Consider the following 17,773-nt stretch of genomic DNA (forward strand, 5'->3'; position numbering starts at 1 on the left):
TCGATAGCTGAAGTCCAGAAAGAGAAGTCAAAGTGAACACAATCTCAGCAAAACTGGGCAATTAAATAGAGGAAAAAGTTACTGATTTGACTATTTCATTTCTGCTGCATTCTTCATGTAAGCAGGGCCGCCCGCTGTCTGTAAATCCCTGAACAGTCCGTAAAAATAGGGCACTTTTTTCTATTGTCCATAAAAAAAATTTGCTGTGTCCTTGATTTTTTTTTGAAGCTGCAAGAACTTCGTCCCGCCCCCTCCCATTGCAAATAGTGGCAAGGGGCGGAGAGGGGGCGGGAGCTTAGTGCACTGCTCGCGGCCCAGCCTGCCTCCTCCCCCTGCAGAAAGGGACACCGTATATTGGCTGGGTGTGAAAACCAGGCCGACATACGGACATGTGAATAAGCCCTTATTGTGATTGTTATCATCTTATAGCTTACAGTGATTGCTAGTCTGTATATTGTGCTGTAGACATGCGTCACTTAGAACCTTTATGACTTATAGTTTTGCAGTGTGCCCATAAAAAATGTGTTTAGAGAAAAAAATCAGAGCGGCGACCCTGATGGCACTCAGAACTTTACAAACTTCATGAATTCATAAAACCATCCTGCTTCCCGCCAATGGTTCACACTGATTGTATTGTTGTCATTTAGTCCATTCAGCCCCTAAGGCATTTCTCATGCTCACACCCCCTTTTTGGTGGATCAGGCTGTGAAGTGGCTGTCTTCATGATGTCTTTAATTAATGTTTAGCATATATTTAAAACATACATGAAAACGTATACTATTTTTTAACCCCTTCACTCCCAAGCCATTTTTCATTTTTTGATATTTTCCTCCCTATTTTCAAAAAAATGGTAAACTTCCTTATTTTTCTGTCAACACAGCCATCCGAGGCCTTGCTTCTTGCAGGGCAAGTTGTATGTTTCAGTGGTACCATGTAATGTAATTAGAAGCTTTTCAAAATTTCTAAGTGGGGTGAAGTGAAGAAAAAATTGAACTTTTGGGGGTTGTCTTGTCTTTACAGTATACTTGGTGTGACAAAAATGGCATGTTAACATTATTCTGTGGGTCAGCACGGTTAGGGTGCATTAAGACAACCGTATATCGGCTGGGTTTTCACCCCCGGCCGATATACGGCGTCCCTCTCTGCAGGGGGAGGAGGATGGAAAAGTCGGGAGCAGTGCACTGAGCTCCCGCCTCCTCTCCACCCCCTCTCCGCCCTTCGCCACTATTTGCAATGAGAGGGGGTGGAATGGGGGCAGGGCTACATACGGGAACTTAGCTCCACCCCCGTTCCACCCCCTCCCATTACAAATAGTGCAGAGGGGCAGAGAGGGGGCGGGAGCTCAGAGCACTGCTCCCGACTCTTCCAGCTTCCTCCCCTCACAGAGAGGGACGCCGTATATCGGCTGGTCAAGAAAACCCAGCCGATATGCGGTCGTCCGAATGCACCCTTACAGGAATACCAAATTTACTTTTTAAAAAATATCTTTAAAAAAATAAATCACATTCTGGCGCCGTCTTCTTAGTCCCCTAACTTTTTTATTCTCCCATCAATGTGGTTGTGTTTTTTGAGACAACTGGTAATTTCTACTGGTATCATTTTGGGGTACATGTGACTTTTTGATTACTTTTTATGTTTTTTTGTCTTGGAGACAGGTTGAGTAAAAGAACATAATTGGTGTGTATTTTTCTAATGGCTCATGATATGTTATTTTAATAGATTGGACTTTTATGGACGTGGCGTTACTAAATATGTTTATTTTTGTTTACATTTCCTGTATTAAAAGTTTTTTTTTTATCATTACAAAAAATAAATATGAAAAGTTTAAAGGGAGCTCTTCCTCCGTCAAGTCATCAAAATGCAAATCCCTCTGTCAGATTGAACAACAGCATATAAATGATTAACAGGGAGAGTGGCTTTGGCAGGTGGGTGTTGGCTGTTACAGACAGCCGACACCCTCTGTGTATAGAGTTGGCTTAACTCTTGGGTCTTCTCCATACAAATCTGCTGGAGGGCGTACATATAGATCTCCCAAAAAAGTATGCAAACGTAAGGGAGGTCAAACATTTGTACTTTTGAACTACTTCTGACCAGTTATGGTCTGTGGGTGTGGCCTTTTTAGCGTCAAATCATATGTGCTCAACAGATGGCTAAAACATCTCTTAAGCTGCTCATACACTTTGGGCCCAATGTCCACGGGCGGACTTGAATTGCAGAATCCGCGTGGGTCACTCGCGTGGCGAATCCACAGCTGAAGTCGCCTGTGGACAAGCATGGGCGTCCGCACTGAAATTAAAGCATACAGATTTGATTTGTGGATCTTGTACTCCATTTCAGTTCGGATCCCTTTCGGACAGCTTCCGCTGAAGTCAATGGAAGCCGTCCGATCCGCGGCCCGTTTGTAATTGAATTGTAGACGGGCTACGAATTCTGTGGGAAAGCAGGAGTTTAAAAAAAAACCACTGCACATGTGCAGCGGCGCGGCGGACAGCGCTTCTGCACACGTCCACAGTGAAGAAAATAGAAGACCCGCAGGGTTGTCAGCCGCGGGCAGGGTCGGAATCCAATACGGGCTCCTACATGCGGAATCCGATCTGCCCGTAGACATGAGGCCTTAAACAGCAGTTGGTCAAACGCTCGTTAGGCCAACCGCTATCCCTCTCATACAAGGTCTCAATAATACCAAAATACCTGAGCTAACAGAACAAGATGTGTTCACTAGTTTAGACCTCCGGGGTTATGAATATTAACCCTTTAACGCCACAGGATGGAAGGTTTACATCCTGACATGGTGGTACTCGACATAAACTTACATCCTGTGGATGACGTGGGTTTATAAGTTAGCCTGCGCCACCCTGCAGTGGGAGCCGGCCTCCATCTGCAACAGTGGGGATCGGAAAGAACAGCGATCCCTGCTGTTAACCCCCTACATGCTGTGATCAATGTATATTGCGGCATGAAAAGGGTTCACAGAGGGAGTGCAGCAAATACCGCCCATAGCATGCTACGGAAAAGTGATTCTTCATGCACACGAGCAGAAACCAATTGCGGTTTCCGCTCAAAAAGGAGAAATCGCAACATGCTCCATTTTGGCGCGGATTCCACATGGACGGCTTCCATTGAAGTCAATGGAAGCCCTTTAATCCGCGGCCCGTCCACATATGACATTGCAGAAACGTCATGGATTTTGTCTTATCACTAGGCAATAATATGGGAAAAGCAGGAGTTTAACAAAAAAATCTGTACTGCGCATGTCTGATAGCGAGCCGTGCGGACCATCCGCAGTACAGATGAAGAGAAAGGTGCGTACATGTGGACACTGCTGCCAGGGCTGGATTCCACATGCAGAATCCGACCCACCCATATGCGGCTCCTGCTCACGGATGGATATTTGATGCGGAATCCGCAGTCGGCGTACACACTGCGAAACCACAGCAAATACCGCCCATTATTTACTGTGGAGATCCGATGTTTCATCCAAACAAGCGAAAATCAATTGCAATTAACACATTATTTACTGCGCACAATGAACATGGTCAGAAAAAAAAGACAGAACGCCAGGATTGCGCTTTTTGGTCACTCTGTCTTCAAGAAAACATGTAATAAAAAGCGGTCAAAAAGTCGTATGTTCTCCAAAATACCAACAGAAACTACAGGACATCCGGCGCAAAATGAGCCCTCGCAGAACTATACCAACGTGAAAATAAAAAAGCTATTGCGTGCAAAACATGGCGACAGAAAATCATACAGCAACGCCAATGGATAAATAAAGGAGTTAGGATTTTTTTAACGGGTGGAGGAAAAAACAAAAATGGAAAAACAAAAAAAAAGCTTGGTCACTAAGGGGTTAAAAAGTCGGCCATTGACTTGCACGAATGCTGCCTTCCCCTAGGTGGCGCTGCAGGGTTATTGTTCCATCTTCCCATTTGCACTGCGGGACCATTAGTAATTCCCACAAGCGCTGTCATTATCAGAAAGGCTGAAAAAACCCAGAATGACACAAATTTGCTGCATTGTTTTCTATTGGATCTCCGGAGAAGAGCTGCGCACATGTGACGCCCCCTACAGGCAAACGATGCGTTCGGAAATGCAGGGCCTCTTCCTAGTATTGTCACCGCCCTCAGCACCTCCCCTCACATCACGTGTCCGCACGGCGGAGCCCCCGGGGTGCAGGTGACGTCACGTGTTGTAGCAACCTGCCATGGCAACGGAGGAGTCCTTAGCGACCAGGCCGGCTGTAGATAATGCAGGGCCGCGCACAGCCTCCCGGACTGTAGGATGGGATGCCGGAGCTCTAGAGTGCTGCTCGTCCAGCCTGCGGCCGGCAGCAGAAGCGGCTGGGCGGAGAGAGGCGAGCCGGAGAGCCAGGTCAGCCCCGAGTGCACGCAGCCTGTAGTCCTGCTGTCCCAGGGCTGTAGGGCCACACAGCAGACACTTGTCACCTGGCTGCGCCACCACTATGGAGCTTCACACCGGCGTATTCGCGCTTGCAAGATTTGCGCATGCAATGCACAGTGAGTAGGACCCAGTGATTCCAATGTGTTCACACGTGCGTATTTTGGCCGGTGCACATGTGAAGTAAAGATTTTTAAAAAATGTTTATTTTTCCCGCGCCGTCGCTAGGCGATGACCTGGAATCCGCGACCTTTCTGTGATGTGAATTGTAAAAGGGCCGCGGGTCAGATGGCTTCCATTGTCTTCGATGGAAGCCGTCCATACTAAATCCGTGGTAAAATGGAACATGCTGCGATTTTTTTTTTTTTTTTCCTCCGTGAGCAAAAATCGCAATTTGATTCCGTGAAAGTGCAGGAAGAAGCGCTTTTCCATAACATGTAAGGAACAGTACTTGCTGCGGATCCGCGGTGCGGACTCTCTTTGTGCGGGGCAGACCGGGCGCGTCCTATCTTTTCTCGCCTATACAATTAACGGGTGAGAATCCTGATAATGAAAACAAAACCTCTCAAATCCGATAGCGATCCGTGGTTTAGTTTTGTCCCGTTATACGGCCGTGATTATCAACGCGCAGAATGGGAGAAATACACGTTCATCGGAAACCGCCCTAATTGTATAGGAAAAAGAACAGCTCTGCTAATAATTAGCCAGATTCCGTTTTATTAGGGGTGGAAAGCTTAAAAAAAAAAAGTTGTGTTTTTTTTTTGTTGTTTTTTTAAAGATATATTTGTTTGTTTTTAAAATGAGTATATTTATGCTAAAATAAAGTACGGGATCCTCATTTTGATATGTAATATGTATAGTCTCGGATTACAGGGCCGTATGGCGACGGTTTAGGTTGGCATCAACGGTGGTTGTTTTTTTTTATATATATATATATATGTATATTTTTTATTGTGTAATTTTTTATTTTTACTTGATTTTTATTAAGTTTTGAGAAAGTTTTAATAAGGAAAACAAAGCATTGAGTACAGACAGGTAGATTCCCGAAGTCTTAAATTTAATTGCTAAAATTAAAGCAATCAGTTTTAGTACAAAAGTAAATAAAATTAAAATTAAACCGGACAAGTTATGGCTTCAGAAGTCGTGTAATCATGTAAAGGGATTATCTGGAAAGGTCAGGGGTGCACACAATGTCTTTAGAGTATCAGATCAGGAAAACAACAGTAGGAGCTCTGGAGTCAAGCTGCCCACCTCTGAACCTCTCTTTTGTATTGAAAGCACTCGCAGGCATTACCTTTAACTATTCTTTTCACCATCTCTGTCCCCCATGAAGTCATATAAGACCTCTGGAGGACATTCACTTTTTTTTTTTTTTTCACATTTTTCCACTGGAGCTGAGGCATCCATAGGAGCCCCAGTTACAGGGGAAAACACCCCCCTGTAGGCAGAAGCGTAACTTGAAGCTTCTGGGCCCAGATGCAAAATCTGTAACAGGACCCCCAACTATAATGCTTTATTTATACTACTAGGCTTACTATATGGAGAAGAGAGGACCTAAGGCTTCTGGGCCCTGCATCCACTATAGTTACGCCCCTTTCTGTAGGGATAATAAGCACTTGCAGAGCTGATCTGGGTCTACTAGGACCCTGCAGCTCTGCTGTGGCGGGGGGCTCCCGGTGGTCATGCGATTTGTGGGTTTGCACAGCAGAACTAACACATTTCCGCTTTCTCTCTTCACTACATAATAAATAATAATAATCTTTATTTGTATAGCGCCAACTTATTTTGCAGCGCTTCCGAAGCATGGGGGAACACAAAACAAGACAACAATTACATGTGGTATACAATTATTTGGAAAGGCACAGGGTGGGGGTGACACATGAGGTACAGGGGCAGGAGAGGAGGCACTGAGGGAGCACAAAACAGTACGAAAATAAGGTGGTATTTAATTTTTAGGAAACAGAACGGGGGAAATTGACCAGGAGGTACAGGGGCAAAAGATGTATACAATAGGCAAAGTGTGGGGAGCCACAGGGAGGGGCAGAAGGCATGTTGTGGGGGTGGGGGATTGGATCAGAAGATTTGGTATGCCTCCCTGAAGAGGTGCATTTTTAAGGCACGTCTGAAGTTCCGGAGAATCCCCGACACACAGATGTTTTGGGGTAGAGTGTTCCAGAGGATGGGTGCTGCTCTGGTGAAGTCCTGGAGGCGAGCATGTGAGGATCGAATTAGAGGGGCGTTTAGTCTAAATGTGTTGGTGATGTACGGTGACGAGGCGCCATCACGGCTGTCCCTACTTCACAAGATTTTCGGCTGCACTGTGGCTTTGACCTGGCTGGATGAAAATCGTCACGCCCGTGTGAATTATACCTTATGTTGATGGAGAAAATAAAAATGCAGAAAAACATAGAAAAATTGTCTGATCATTAGGGCCTAAAATGGATTGGTCATTAAAGTGTTAATTGTATTCAGTTCTCATTTCCTACAGCCGGGAACCAGAAATGACCAGTGGAAGACGGGACCTGCAGCACAGGAAACACTCAAGATCAATAAGGTGAGTAAATGACAATCGTAGAGCGCTTTCACACGAGCGGAGCCATGTTTTATGTTTTTACGTCCATGTTGTTCATTGGCATGAATGGCCATTTGTCTGTGATCACGGCCAACGTTTTCTCGCCCATTCACACGACCGTGAGCATCATTTTTAGCAGAAAAAATACGTTGCAACCCAGAAAACCCTCGCACTGCAAAAATCCTTGGGATGCCTTCCAATGCCTATATAGAGGCTCCTGTAAGCTTTTCGCAGCCGCCGCCGTATATCGGGTTAAAAGATTCCACAACTATCTTTTTGCCCAGCGTATATGCATCGGTGTATGTTTCGGCTGCATACGTTCCATTTTTCACGATTCGACGTTTTTACGCGCCGCATATTCGCCCCATGTGAACAGATGCATTATATAACAACGGCTCGGATGGTCGTGTATATCGGTCAGGTGTAAAAACTGCGTTACTTATGCACTCATGTGAAAAAAGCCTTAGACTTAAAAAGCTTATGCATAAATCCCAGAGTCCCCCATAATTGTAGAAGACTGTAGTACAGCGGAAGTATCACGTGAACATATGGCCCTGCCCACCGCCGGCGCGTCATGCGTTGTATTGCGCATGCGCGCCGGCCCTCCATATGGGACACGTATGGCGGATCCAGAGTGGTAAGTATGGCAGTTTTGGGGGGCGCCGTGGCCGACTCCGCTGCGATATTCCGCTGGCGGAGTCCGTCTTGGCCGTGGGCATGAGCCCTAACACTCTGCGCCACGAGGCCCAGAAATCCATTGAATGAGCCTCAGCTTCAACTGCCAACTATGTCAACTCTAATTAGTCAAACATGGAAGAGAAGTAGTAAAAAAGGGGTTGTTAGTACAAGATGGTTAAACCTTCCATACTTCCCTCATCATGTCGATTGGTGTAACACTCAATCTAATTTACAGGATGAAGTAACACTGCAAAAGAACATACCTTCCAATGCAAGAGATGGGTCTGCATTCTCCAAAGGGACACTGGATAGTGGAGTGGGCCTTGATGAAGAGGGTGCTGGAAGCCATATTCCAGGAACAGTGGCGGAAACCGTGTTTTCTCCAAGAAGAGTAATTAGTTTAAATAATGGTAAGCTATTAATTAAAATGTTGTGTTTACTACTGTAACATCCCTTCAATGACCTCCTGATAATCCAGTGTGTAATAATCTAGTGTTGCACCAAATTGTGGGTGAGAGTAGCAGACAAGATATGGTGAGTAATAAGTTGATATGAAAATATGTTTCCATTCTAACCTTTGCTTTGAATCTTATTAAAGGCTACAATGTGTCAGGATACAAAACTGACACATTCTGGAAGCATCCAGAGAAGAAATCTACCTGTAAATGTATAAACTTTTCAACGCGGATGATATCCATCAGAGGCATCCGCCACAAGTATACATTGTTTTTTAATTGAAGGCTATGTCATTTTGCTCCAGCCATCTCAAGATATATCAAGCGAAGATACAAGTTAACAGAGGATAGATAATAGAGTGTACAGGAGGAATACTTTAAGAAACATAGGGATAAGAAGAAAGTGTTGCCAGGTGATATTGTTACTTTTCCATTCTTAAAACATACGTGGTTTCGGAATGTTTGGCCTCTGGAGAGTTGTACATAGTAACACTGATTGACTGTCGCACAAAACAATCTACATTACTTCTTTTATTCCAAAAGAAAAAATCTGTAATTAGACACAACATGTAAACTGGTATCCTAGCAGCACACTGACTTCATTGCCTACCACTGACCTGGCAACCTTTCAGACAATGGAGTTTTTTCTCTGTATGACTGAAGGTACTTACCTACAATACTGCATTCACTGGATGGCTATTCAGTTAAGGCTGATTTACACACAACGATTATCACTCACGATTCGTCCAAACGACGGCTTTGGAGCGATCATCTTTGTATGTAAGTGTGTGACCATCATGCACTTACCGTGCACTCTTTGTCCGTCACTGAGTTCAGCTCAGCATAAAAGCCATCGTCCCTGATAAGAGGGACCGCATGCTGAGTTCTCCACGGGCAGCGATGACAACATAGTTAAGGCCCATTTACACGGATCGGTGATCGCTAAAAAAAATGCAAATCGGCAATCGTTTTAGCGATAATCGGTGCGTGTAAATGGGCGCTGGGCATCCGCTTTTCGGACGCTTTTCGGGCACTGTTAGCTGATCGTTAAATCAAGTTAACCTAAAAATCGTCATTCACTTTTATCAGTCATTCTCCAGCTGATAGCATTGTTTCCCAGTGGAGAACAAAGGATCTGAGCGCAGATAATAGGCTATTAACTGTGTTCAGGGAAGGCTTCATTTGCACACTTAATTGGTATTTAAGTAGCTGAGTAGCTAATTAAATGCCAATTAATACTTTATGCAAAATGATCGCTCAAAGCTGTCACTCACACTGTCGTTTGCACGATCTTTGAGCAATCATCTGCTGGTGTAAATGGGCCTTTATAAAGGTTTATTTAGGCGCAGCGATCAATCCTCAAAATTCGTTTAAGCGATCAAAAGTGATCCATGGTTTTGATTTTAAAGAGGACTATTTAAACTTAACGATTATCTTTGGAAAATGGACGATAAACGATAATTGAACGATAGTTTATTTGAAAGACGTGTGCATCAGTGAAGGTAAAAAAATGAGGTAAAAATCATCAAAAAGACTGAGCGATTTGCATTTAAACCAAACGACAAGCGAACTGCCAAACGATGGATTTTAAGCAGACTGAAATGCATCGATGAACGAATAGTGCACGATAACGAAAAGTGCGCCCTGGACGTGCATTTACACGTAACGATTATCGCTCACGTTCGACACTTTTAACAAATTTTGAGTGATAATCGTTGCGTCTAAATAGGCCTTTAGCAGGCAGCCCTGGTGCAGAACAATGGACACGTATTTAAAGAACAGACCACCTGCTGTTCTGTAAATACATTTCCTGGCAGCTGATAACCATGCAAATGATTTTAATTAGCTGGTAATGGAAATTAGCAGCTAATTAACATCATTAGTAGCTAATGCAAAATGATCAAAAGCTGTCAGTTTCTGCTGAATTTTGAGCGATTATCTTTGTGTGTAAATGGACCTTTAGGCTTCTTTCTCAGGAGCGTATATCGGGCACCGCTATTACAATCGACCGATATCCACTACCATTTGGGGCGTAGAAGCCCCTGAACGAGTGCACAAATCTAACATTGGCCCGCCTGTTCAGACGGCATGAGCCCCGGCGCATATACGCTGAGGCTACCATGCCGTCGCCCCTTTCCCCTCCCTGTCCCTCGCAGACTAACCTCTGCTCTCCTCCCCCTTGCTCTTTGCAATGGGAGGGGGCGGGGCGGAGCTAAGCGCTGCCCCATCCAATCTCCTTCCATTGATGGGTGCGGACAAGGGTCAGGGAGGGGGCAGAGCCTAGCTCCACCCCCATCCCACCCCTTGTCCAAAGCCTGCAATGGGAGGAGGCAGGACAGGGTGGGGCGTAGCCCCGCCCCCTACCATTGCAAAGAGCGAGTGGGGAGGAGAGCAGAGGGAGGGAGTTTAGTAGTCACACTGCTAAACTCCCTCCCACCTCTGGCCGCTGTCATTGGCTCCCATAGGAGCCCATGCAGTGGCCGATGTATTCCAGCTCAAAAGATAGTTCCAGGACTATCTTTTGGGCCTGATATAAAAACGTCCTGCCAGGCGCTTTTACATCACGAGAATACGGACATGTGATCTGATGCATTGGCATCCAATGCATCAGATCACAGCATATCTCGGCCCGCTGTGAAAACGGCGGGCCAATATACGCTCGTGGGGAAGAAGCCTCAGGCTTCTTCGTATAACAGCCGGGCGCTCCAAGCGGGGAACAGCTGGATGCAGAAGACGAGCCGATACACCCCGCTTGTCTTCTGCATCCTCCGCTGTATGACAGCCGGGCGCTCCCAGCGGGGAACAGCTGGATGCAGAGAACAAGCGGCCCCCCCATCCTCTGGAGCGCAAGGTGATCGCTCATTGTTTGAGCGATCATCCTGCGATGTAAATGACAAAATGATTATCGCTCAAAATGAGCCTTTAAACGTGCGCATCTCTTAAACCAGTAGGGTCAGACTGGAAAAGTCCATCAGGCATAGGTGATTATAATTGGTATCTTTAACGAGGAAAGAATAATTCTATTCTGAGCTAGTACCAGGAAACTTGTTTGCAATTGGTTGGAGACTTGGAAACCACAAGATAGAGAACTACATGCTGCATTTCACTCCCCTTTCCCCCAATTAAGGCTGCCTGTCCACGGGCGTAGAAGTATCCCGCCCTGGAGCAGGAGCCGGCAGACGGATCTCCGTCGGTCAGCCTATCTGACGGATAGTCTGACCGCGGTGAACCGCAGAGAATCGCGACAAATTGCAGCATGTTGCGATTTGCCGTCCGCTCGTGGACAGGGTGGCTGCGCTCTCCATAGCAACACTATGGAGAGCTTTTACTGCGTTCCCCGTGACCGGATTATCGCCACGGAGAACGTAATGCAAACTCGCCCGTGGACAGGCAGCCTTAGTGAAACGGCTCCCTTTAGAGCTATCCAACAACCATGCAGCATCCCTGTTAACTGGTCAGCACACAGTTGGGGTTACTAATGAGAAGTGTTTATGTATTTATTCTATGTATTGTGTGTAATATGTAGCTAGATATCATCCCAAACACAATAACAGTTCTGTACTTTCTATTTCCTGGTGTAGATATTTCTGCACTGAATGGAGAAGCGGTCACAAGAGAAAGACAAACCTCATCGGATATCTTGGAGGAGCTTATGTCAGAAGGAATACTACAGAGCCAGAGCAAGGTTGTGAAGAACGGAGAGGCGTACAATGTGCTGGTTAGTAATCAGAGATGACTTCAATAACATGAATATATGTGCTGTACATTGGTTATCCATTATTTTAGGGAGATGTTATGTCAAATAAACAAAACCTTTTCAGATTTGTACCATGACATGATACTTACTGCGCAAAAGTTTTAGGCAGGTGTGGAAAAAATGCTGCAAAGTAAGAACTTATTTACACAAGCAGGAAAATCACGAGTTCTGTGTTTGTGTGACGCTCTATGTGTGATGTCACCCTCAAGACAGTTTAACGTGTAGCGATTTTAGGAAAAAATGCCCTTTTTTGCCTTGCTTTTCCCATTGATTGAAGTCAGGAGCAAATTTTTTTCCCTTAAGGGTGAAGTCAGATGACCGTTTTTTTTGCGTGCGCCTATGTGCGCAAAAAAAGCGCGTCTAATAGAACCATTGGTTTCCTATGATGTGTTCACATGTCATCTTTTATGGGCGCAAAATACTCGCACCTGCAAAAGATAGGACATCCGTGCGTCGGGAAGGTCCATGCTACGCGTAAAGATTTCCTGCGGGGAGTCCACTCATTACTGAACACTGTGACTGCATTGTCACAGTGTTCAGTGATGATAGGACTCCCCGCGAGGATGAAGGAATCCCCTACCACAGCTGTGACGGCTGTGGCAGAGGACCGCGATGCCATCCCATTGCTTTCAATTGGGCCGCTGATCGCTAACCCCTGCTGTGTCTGTGACAGCTGCAGCAGGGGATTCCTTGGATGTGAAACAACCTGGTTGTTGTCACATCTAGGGGTTTCACCTTGTGCAGGTGTGGCAGGGGGTTCCTTCATCCCTGCGGGGAGTCCCCTTGTCATTAAATACTGTGACAGCGCGCACAGATGTTCTATCTTTTGCAGGTGCAAGTATTTTGCGCCTGTAAAGGACGGACATGTGAACACTACATAGGGAACCAATGGTTCTATCAGACAGGCTTTTTTTGCGCTTATAGGTGCGTGCAAAAAACCGCTCGTCTGACTTCGCCCTAAAGTATCAAAATCCCTTCAAACATGGAGAGGCTTATATGTAGATATCAACATAGCATTTAGTATACTGTGTGGAGATATAAAACAGTAATTTACTTCCTATATAGACTCTTGTATATAAAGCTATAATGGTATTTACACCAAGAAGCTGGGATAGTATTTGTCAGTAAATGTAATTGTGACTAACTGTAGGTGGACACACCAGCAAAACCATTGCGAAAACCCCCGGCAAAACTGGAAAAACTGAAAATTATAAAGACGAATGACAAAAGCCTTACAAAGGAGGACATTGAAGCCAAAATGAAGGCTGCGGAAGAAAGAAGAAAGGTAGGATTCCAGAAAAGAATGATATGGCAATGTTAGTGGTAAAGGGGCATCCTGTCGGCCTCCATTGTTTTCACAGATGATAGCGGGTATTAGGAAAATACCGGAGACTTATATATAGTAAGAAACAAGTTGGCACTAAATGGCGGCGGTACACGGGCTCATTAGGAAACGGGAGGGAATTAGAAGTGATTGATTTGTCATCCCCTGCCAGACAGTTAAGTCAGTTTTAGGGGTGAGATGGCGGTAATAGGTTCCCTTTTATCCAATTTTTAGTACACATTAGTTTATTAACTATTAGAGCTGAGCGAGTATACTCGCTAAAGGCAATTGCTCGAGCGAGCATTGCCCTTAGCGAGTACCTGCCCGCTCGAGACAAAAGGTTTGGGTGTCGGCGGCGGGCAGGGAGAGCGGGGCGGAACGGAGGGGAGATCTCTCTTCCTCTCTCCCCCCCCCCCCCCGCTCCCCCCTGCTGACTGCCGCTACTCACCGCTCCCTCGCGCCGGCACCCGAACCTTTCGTCTTGAGCGGGCAGGTACTCGCTAAGGGCAATGCTCGCTCGAGCAATTGCCTTTACCGAGTATACTCGCTCATCTCTTTTAGCTATCCTTTTTGGCTGTTGAGTTAGACATGTTTTTTTGCTCTGAGCAATATGGCTTTCTTTTTTAGCATTTTTACACATACAGTAGTTATTGCGTTTTAAGAATTGTTTATAAAAATATTAGACTTTTAAAAAATTCTACCGTAATAATCTCTGGTAGTCATATAGCGCTGCTAGACTTTATATTTGATTTTTTTCACCATGTACTGTTAATTTTGTACTGATATGTCACTTATTTTTGGAGTAATTGGGCTTAATGCTACCCCAACGTCTGAGGGAAACTTGAAGAGGTTTTTTTAATGTTTTACATTTTTATAGTCTGTCTTCCATAGATCAGAAAACGCCATTAAGAGACCTTATTAATTAATACAATTTCATTGTACCATAAATAGACCGGCAGCAACCTCCTGCAATTGGCATCCAGGAATTATGTCATAGTGTTGAGCAGTTATTGAAATATTGGGGTCGCTAGTATCCGGCCTGATTTACAAAAAATAATAGTGAATCAGAACAGACGATTCTCACTCATCCAATTCATTTCCATGAGAACAAAAATTGACTTCACAAGCATGTGTACATGACCAAGTCGTGGCTGCATCTCCCGTATTTTCGCTCATGCAGACAGTCGGGCTGCAGCGTATATTCGTCGCAGCCCCGAAGACCGTCTCCCTTCCTTCCCCCTCTCTGCCCCTTGCCAACTATAGGCAAAGGGAGAGGACGGAGTGGGAGCTAGTGTGTTAAACTCCCACCCCCTCTCTGTCCTTTGCCGGCAAGGGGCTGAGAGGGGGAGGGAGTTTAGCAGAGCCGCTGCTAAACTCCCTCCCTCCTCTCTTTTCCGGAAGCTCTGATAGGCTCCCATAGGAGTTTATGGGACTGGTCAGAGTATTCCAGCAAAAGATAGGTCCAGACCTATCTTTTCCGGTTAGTGTTAAAGTGGCCAGCTGAAATGCGCATCGTGTGCGCTATTTTTTCAGTTGGTCGCGATTTTCGGCCGGTGTTTTATCGCGGCAAAATATCTGCAATGAAACGCTCGTGTGAATAAAGCCTAAATTCCATCAAGGGTAACATCAGCATGAACTTTAAAAAAAACTCCATCCAGATGTTGACCTCGGTCGGATTTCAACCTTCAACATAGTAACATAGTATGTTAGGCTGAATGAAGACAATGTCCATCTAGTTCAGCCTGTTTCAACCCCCTTGTTGATCCAGAGGAAGGCAAAAAAACCCCAAGAGGCAGAAGCCAATTAGCCTATTCGGGGGGGGAAATTCCTTCCCGACTCCATAATGGTAACTCCAGCACTGCAAAGCAGCAGCACGAACAACTGAGCCACCATACCTAAGGAGGAGCAGAACAGCAAGAATAAACACAAAGAACATAAAGCCCCCAGCCAGATGTTGCACTTGGTCAGTTTGAATATAGAACTCCAGAGCTGCAAGACAGCAGTGCTATTAACCATGATTGGTCGTCCTATTCCAGAGATGGAAACAGAAAGACTCAAAGAGAGAAGTCCATGCGGATGTTGTCCTTGGACAGATTTGATCCAAATGAAAGAAAGGCAGACAGCACTTACTGGTGGATGAACAAATTCCGACCCTGGCTCCGTGTGTCAGACAATGGTGCTCAGCCACAGTAATAGAATTTTTCAGATCTCCACATTGTAGAATGAATAGGCGGCACTTGCCAAAATAAAATCTACAGCAGTTCTTTATTTTGTTTCTTGATACAAAATGTGCAGAAATAAGATGAAGGACGCAGACCACGGCTGTTTCATGTCAGATGACACATTGTCTAGCCTGCTGGAGCAGAACAGACAAGTGTGGTGGCTCAGTTACTGTGCTGCAATTGTAGTTTTCAGTCTGACCAAGGGCGATATCTGGATGGATTTTGCTGTTTTTTGTATTCTTGCTGTTCTCCTACTTTGTATTGGACACACGTGTGGTGGCTCACCTGTTAATGCTTCTGCTGTGCAGGGCTGGAGTTGTAGATTCAAATCAGACCAAGGGCAACCTCTGGATGGAGTTTTTCAAATATCATGCAGATGTTACCCTTTATGGAATTTGACCCTCGGACCCCAGCACTGAAGGGCAACATTGCTAAAAACTAAACCACATTAATAGAATAAAACACAAACATACCCCTTTTATTATTAAAATGTTTTTTGGGTTTTTTTTTATGTCGATTTTTGCTTAAAATCGGGTTGGAATCACCTGATACAAGTTTGCATAAATCAGTATGATTTTATCGCTTGGCCAATCTCAACGAGCAACACTGGTCACATGTTTACGGGGACCAATAGAATTAGCGCAATTGCAGCGTCTTGTAGCGTGACTCCGGACACGGGGCATACATTGAGGATCTGGGAGGGTACAGTGGTCACTTGTCATGGTGGCACTTACCAGGCTCCCTCCCGGAAGGACACACGTAGCCTGAGCCAGAGCAGCTCTGGGCCTCTTCCGGACACCCCTGCTGCCCGGGTCAGTGGTCGACGCGTCACGGCCACATCTAACCTCTGCCGTTCTCGGAGAGTCGACGGTGAGTGCAAATGCGTCTCCCTTCCCGGCGCGCTTGCACACTCACCTTTGACTCTCCGTGGACGCCACAGCTTAGATGCGGCCAGGCCGGCGAGAGCGCACATGCACGCGCAGGAGCCACTAGAGCCGCTGGGAGATGACCCCTCACGCGGCACCTAAACAACGGAGGGACCAAGTACAACGGGATTAGGTGGGTATGCCTTGTTTTTTTAACTTTTTTCTTTCCACAGGTTAGACCTAAAGGGATGCTTGGGCAGGATGCAGGTGAGTATAATTTTTCTTATTTTGCTGACCGGGCCCCTTTAATCTGTTTAAAAGTCTTACATGACTTATACTGGCTGTATAAGCAATGTTAATAGAAGGTGGAATTTCACTTTAAGGCTATATTGTTTCACTTTTGGATACCCCACAAATAGTACTTGAGTTGAGATAAATTTTGGGGGAAGTTATATTCATGTATTTCATTATATCTACCCTGTTCTCCATCTTTTCTTAGAACATAGAAATTATAAAAAAAAAACAACACAGACAAATCCAAACCCAAATCTGCAAGTCTAACATGGGGATTTGCAAATGGTTTAATTTCACTGCAAATCCGTGTCAAAATGTTAGCCATGCAGATTTTGGTTCTGATTGGCATGGCGGAATATGTTGCAGAATATTCCAGTACATGTGAAAGCTCGCTAATATCCTAACACTGCATAAAATGAAATGAGGTAACATTGCCTTGACTGTTCTCTGTAACTTGTTTGGTTGGCATGAACTGTAGTAATGAAATATTGCAGACAAAGGAGGAGGAACTAAAGAAAAGACTGCGTGAAAGACCACCGACTGCCTTACCAAACATGACTCAGACAGAGGGGGATGGCTCTTCTTTAATGCTTGATGATGGACAAGAAGCTAAAGTCAGATCTCCAATGGAAACCTTAGATTCTGAGGCACTGGAAAAAGTAATCAGTGGACCGACTCAGAGCCCCGGCGCTGGAGACGAGGATAGTGAAAGAAGTGCTGTGGAATCAGACAACACCTATAACAATCACACCAATGACCAAAGTGATATCTTCTAATACAATGCTCTAAAGCTTAAAAGATTTTACAGTTTCAGCAAATAAAGCAAATTCATTGTATAACGAAAATATATATGATTTTCTAATATATGCTTTGTGTAATAATTAATCACAGGTCCAACATCTCTTCATTGATTCGGACTCTCTGTATTGTTTTCTTCTACCACTGCAAGAAAATCTGTCCTGGTTCTGTGAAGATCACGCAGGACCACTGCTTGTTGTAGGTAAACACGGATGACACTACTGTAAGGCTCCTTTTAGATAGCATGACCTCATTTGCACAAGAGAAAGAACTCCTGACATGATCACCAGCTCGTTCGCTCCCATCCAGCCTCGGTAAACAGGCGCATTGACTTGTTCAGCGAGAATCGTTCACTTCTTGTTCAGTGTTTCACATTCGTGTTTTAAACGGAACGAGAAGTGAACGAGCCAAC

The 17,773-nt window shown here is 45.1% G+C and overlaps 1 protein-coding gene across 1 annotated transcript; it reads left to right on the top strand.

The window, feature by feature from the left end:
- Positions 1 to 4,221: 4,221 nt before the first annotated feature.
- On the top strand, positions 4,222 to 17,408 carry STMND1 (stathmin domain containing 1). Its single transcript, XM_066579394.1, has 6 exons — positions 4,222 to 4,368; positions 6,884 to 6,949; positions 7,881 to 8,055; positions 11,682 to 11,818; positions 13,008 to 13,142; positions 17,058 to 17,408. The coding sequence occupies exons 1-6, from the start codon at positions 4,279 to 4,281 to the stop codon at positions 17,337 to 17,339; spliced, it is 885 nt and encodes a 294-aa protein (XP_066435491.1). The 5' UTR covers positions 4,222 to 4,278; the 3' UTR covers positions 17,340 to 17,408.
- Positions 17,409 to 17,773: the final 365 nt, after the last annotated feature.

Source organism: Eleutherodactylus coqui, chromosome 9 (genome assembly GCF_035609145.1).
Source record: "Eleutherodactylus coqui strain aEleCoq1 chromosome 9, aEleCoq1.hap1, whole genome shotgun sequence".
Taxonomy (NCBI): domain Eukaryota; kingdom Metazoa; phylum Chordata; class Amphibia; order Anura; family Eleutherodactylidae; genus Eleutherodactylus; species Eleutherodactylus coqui.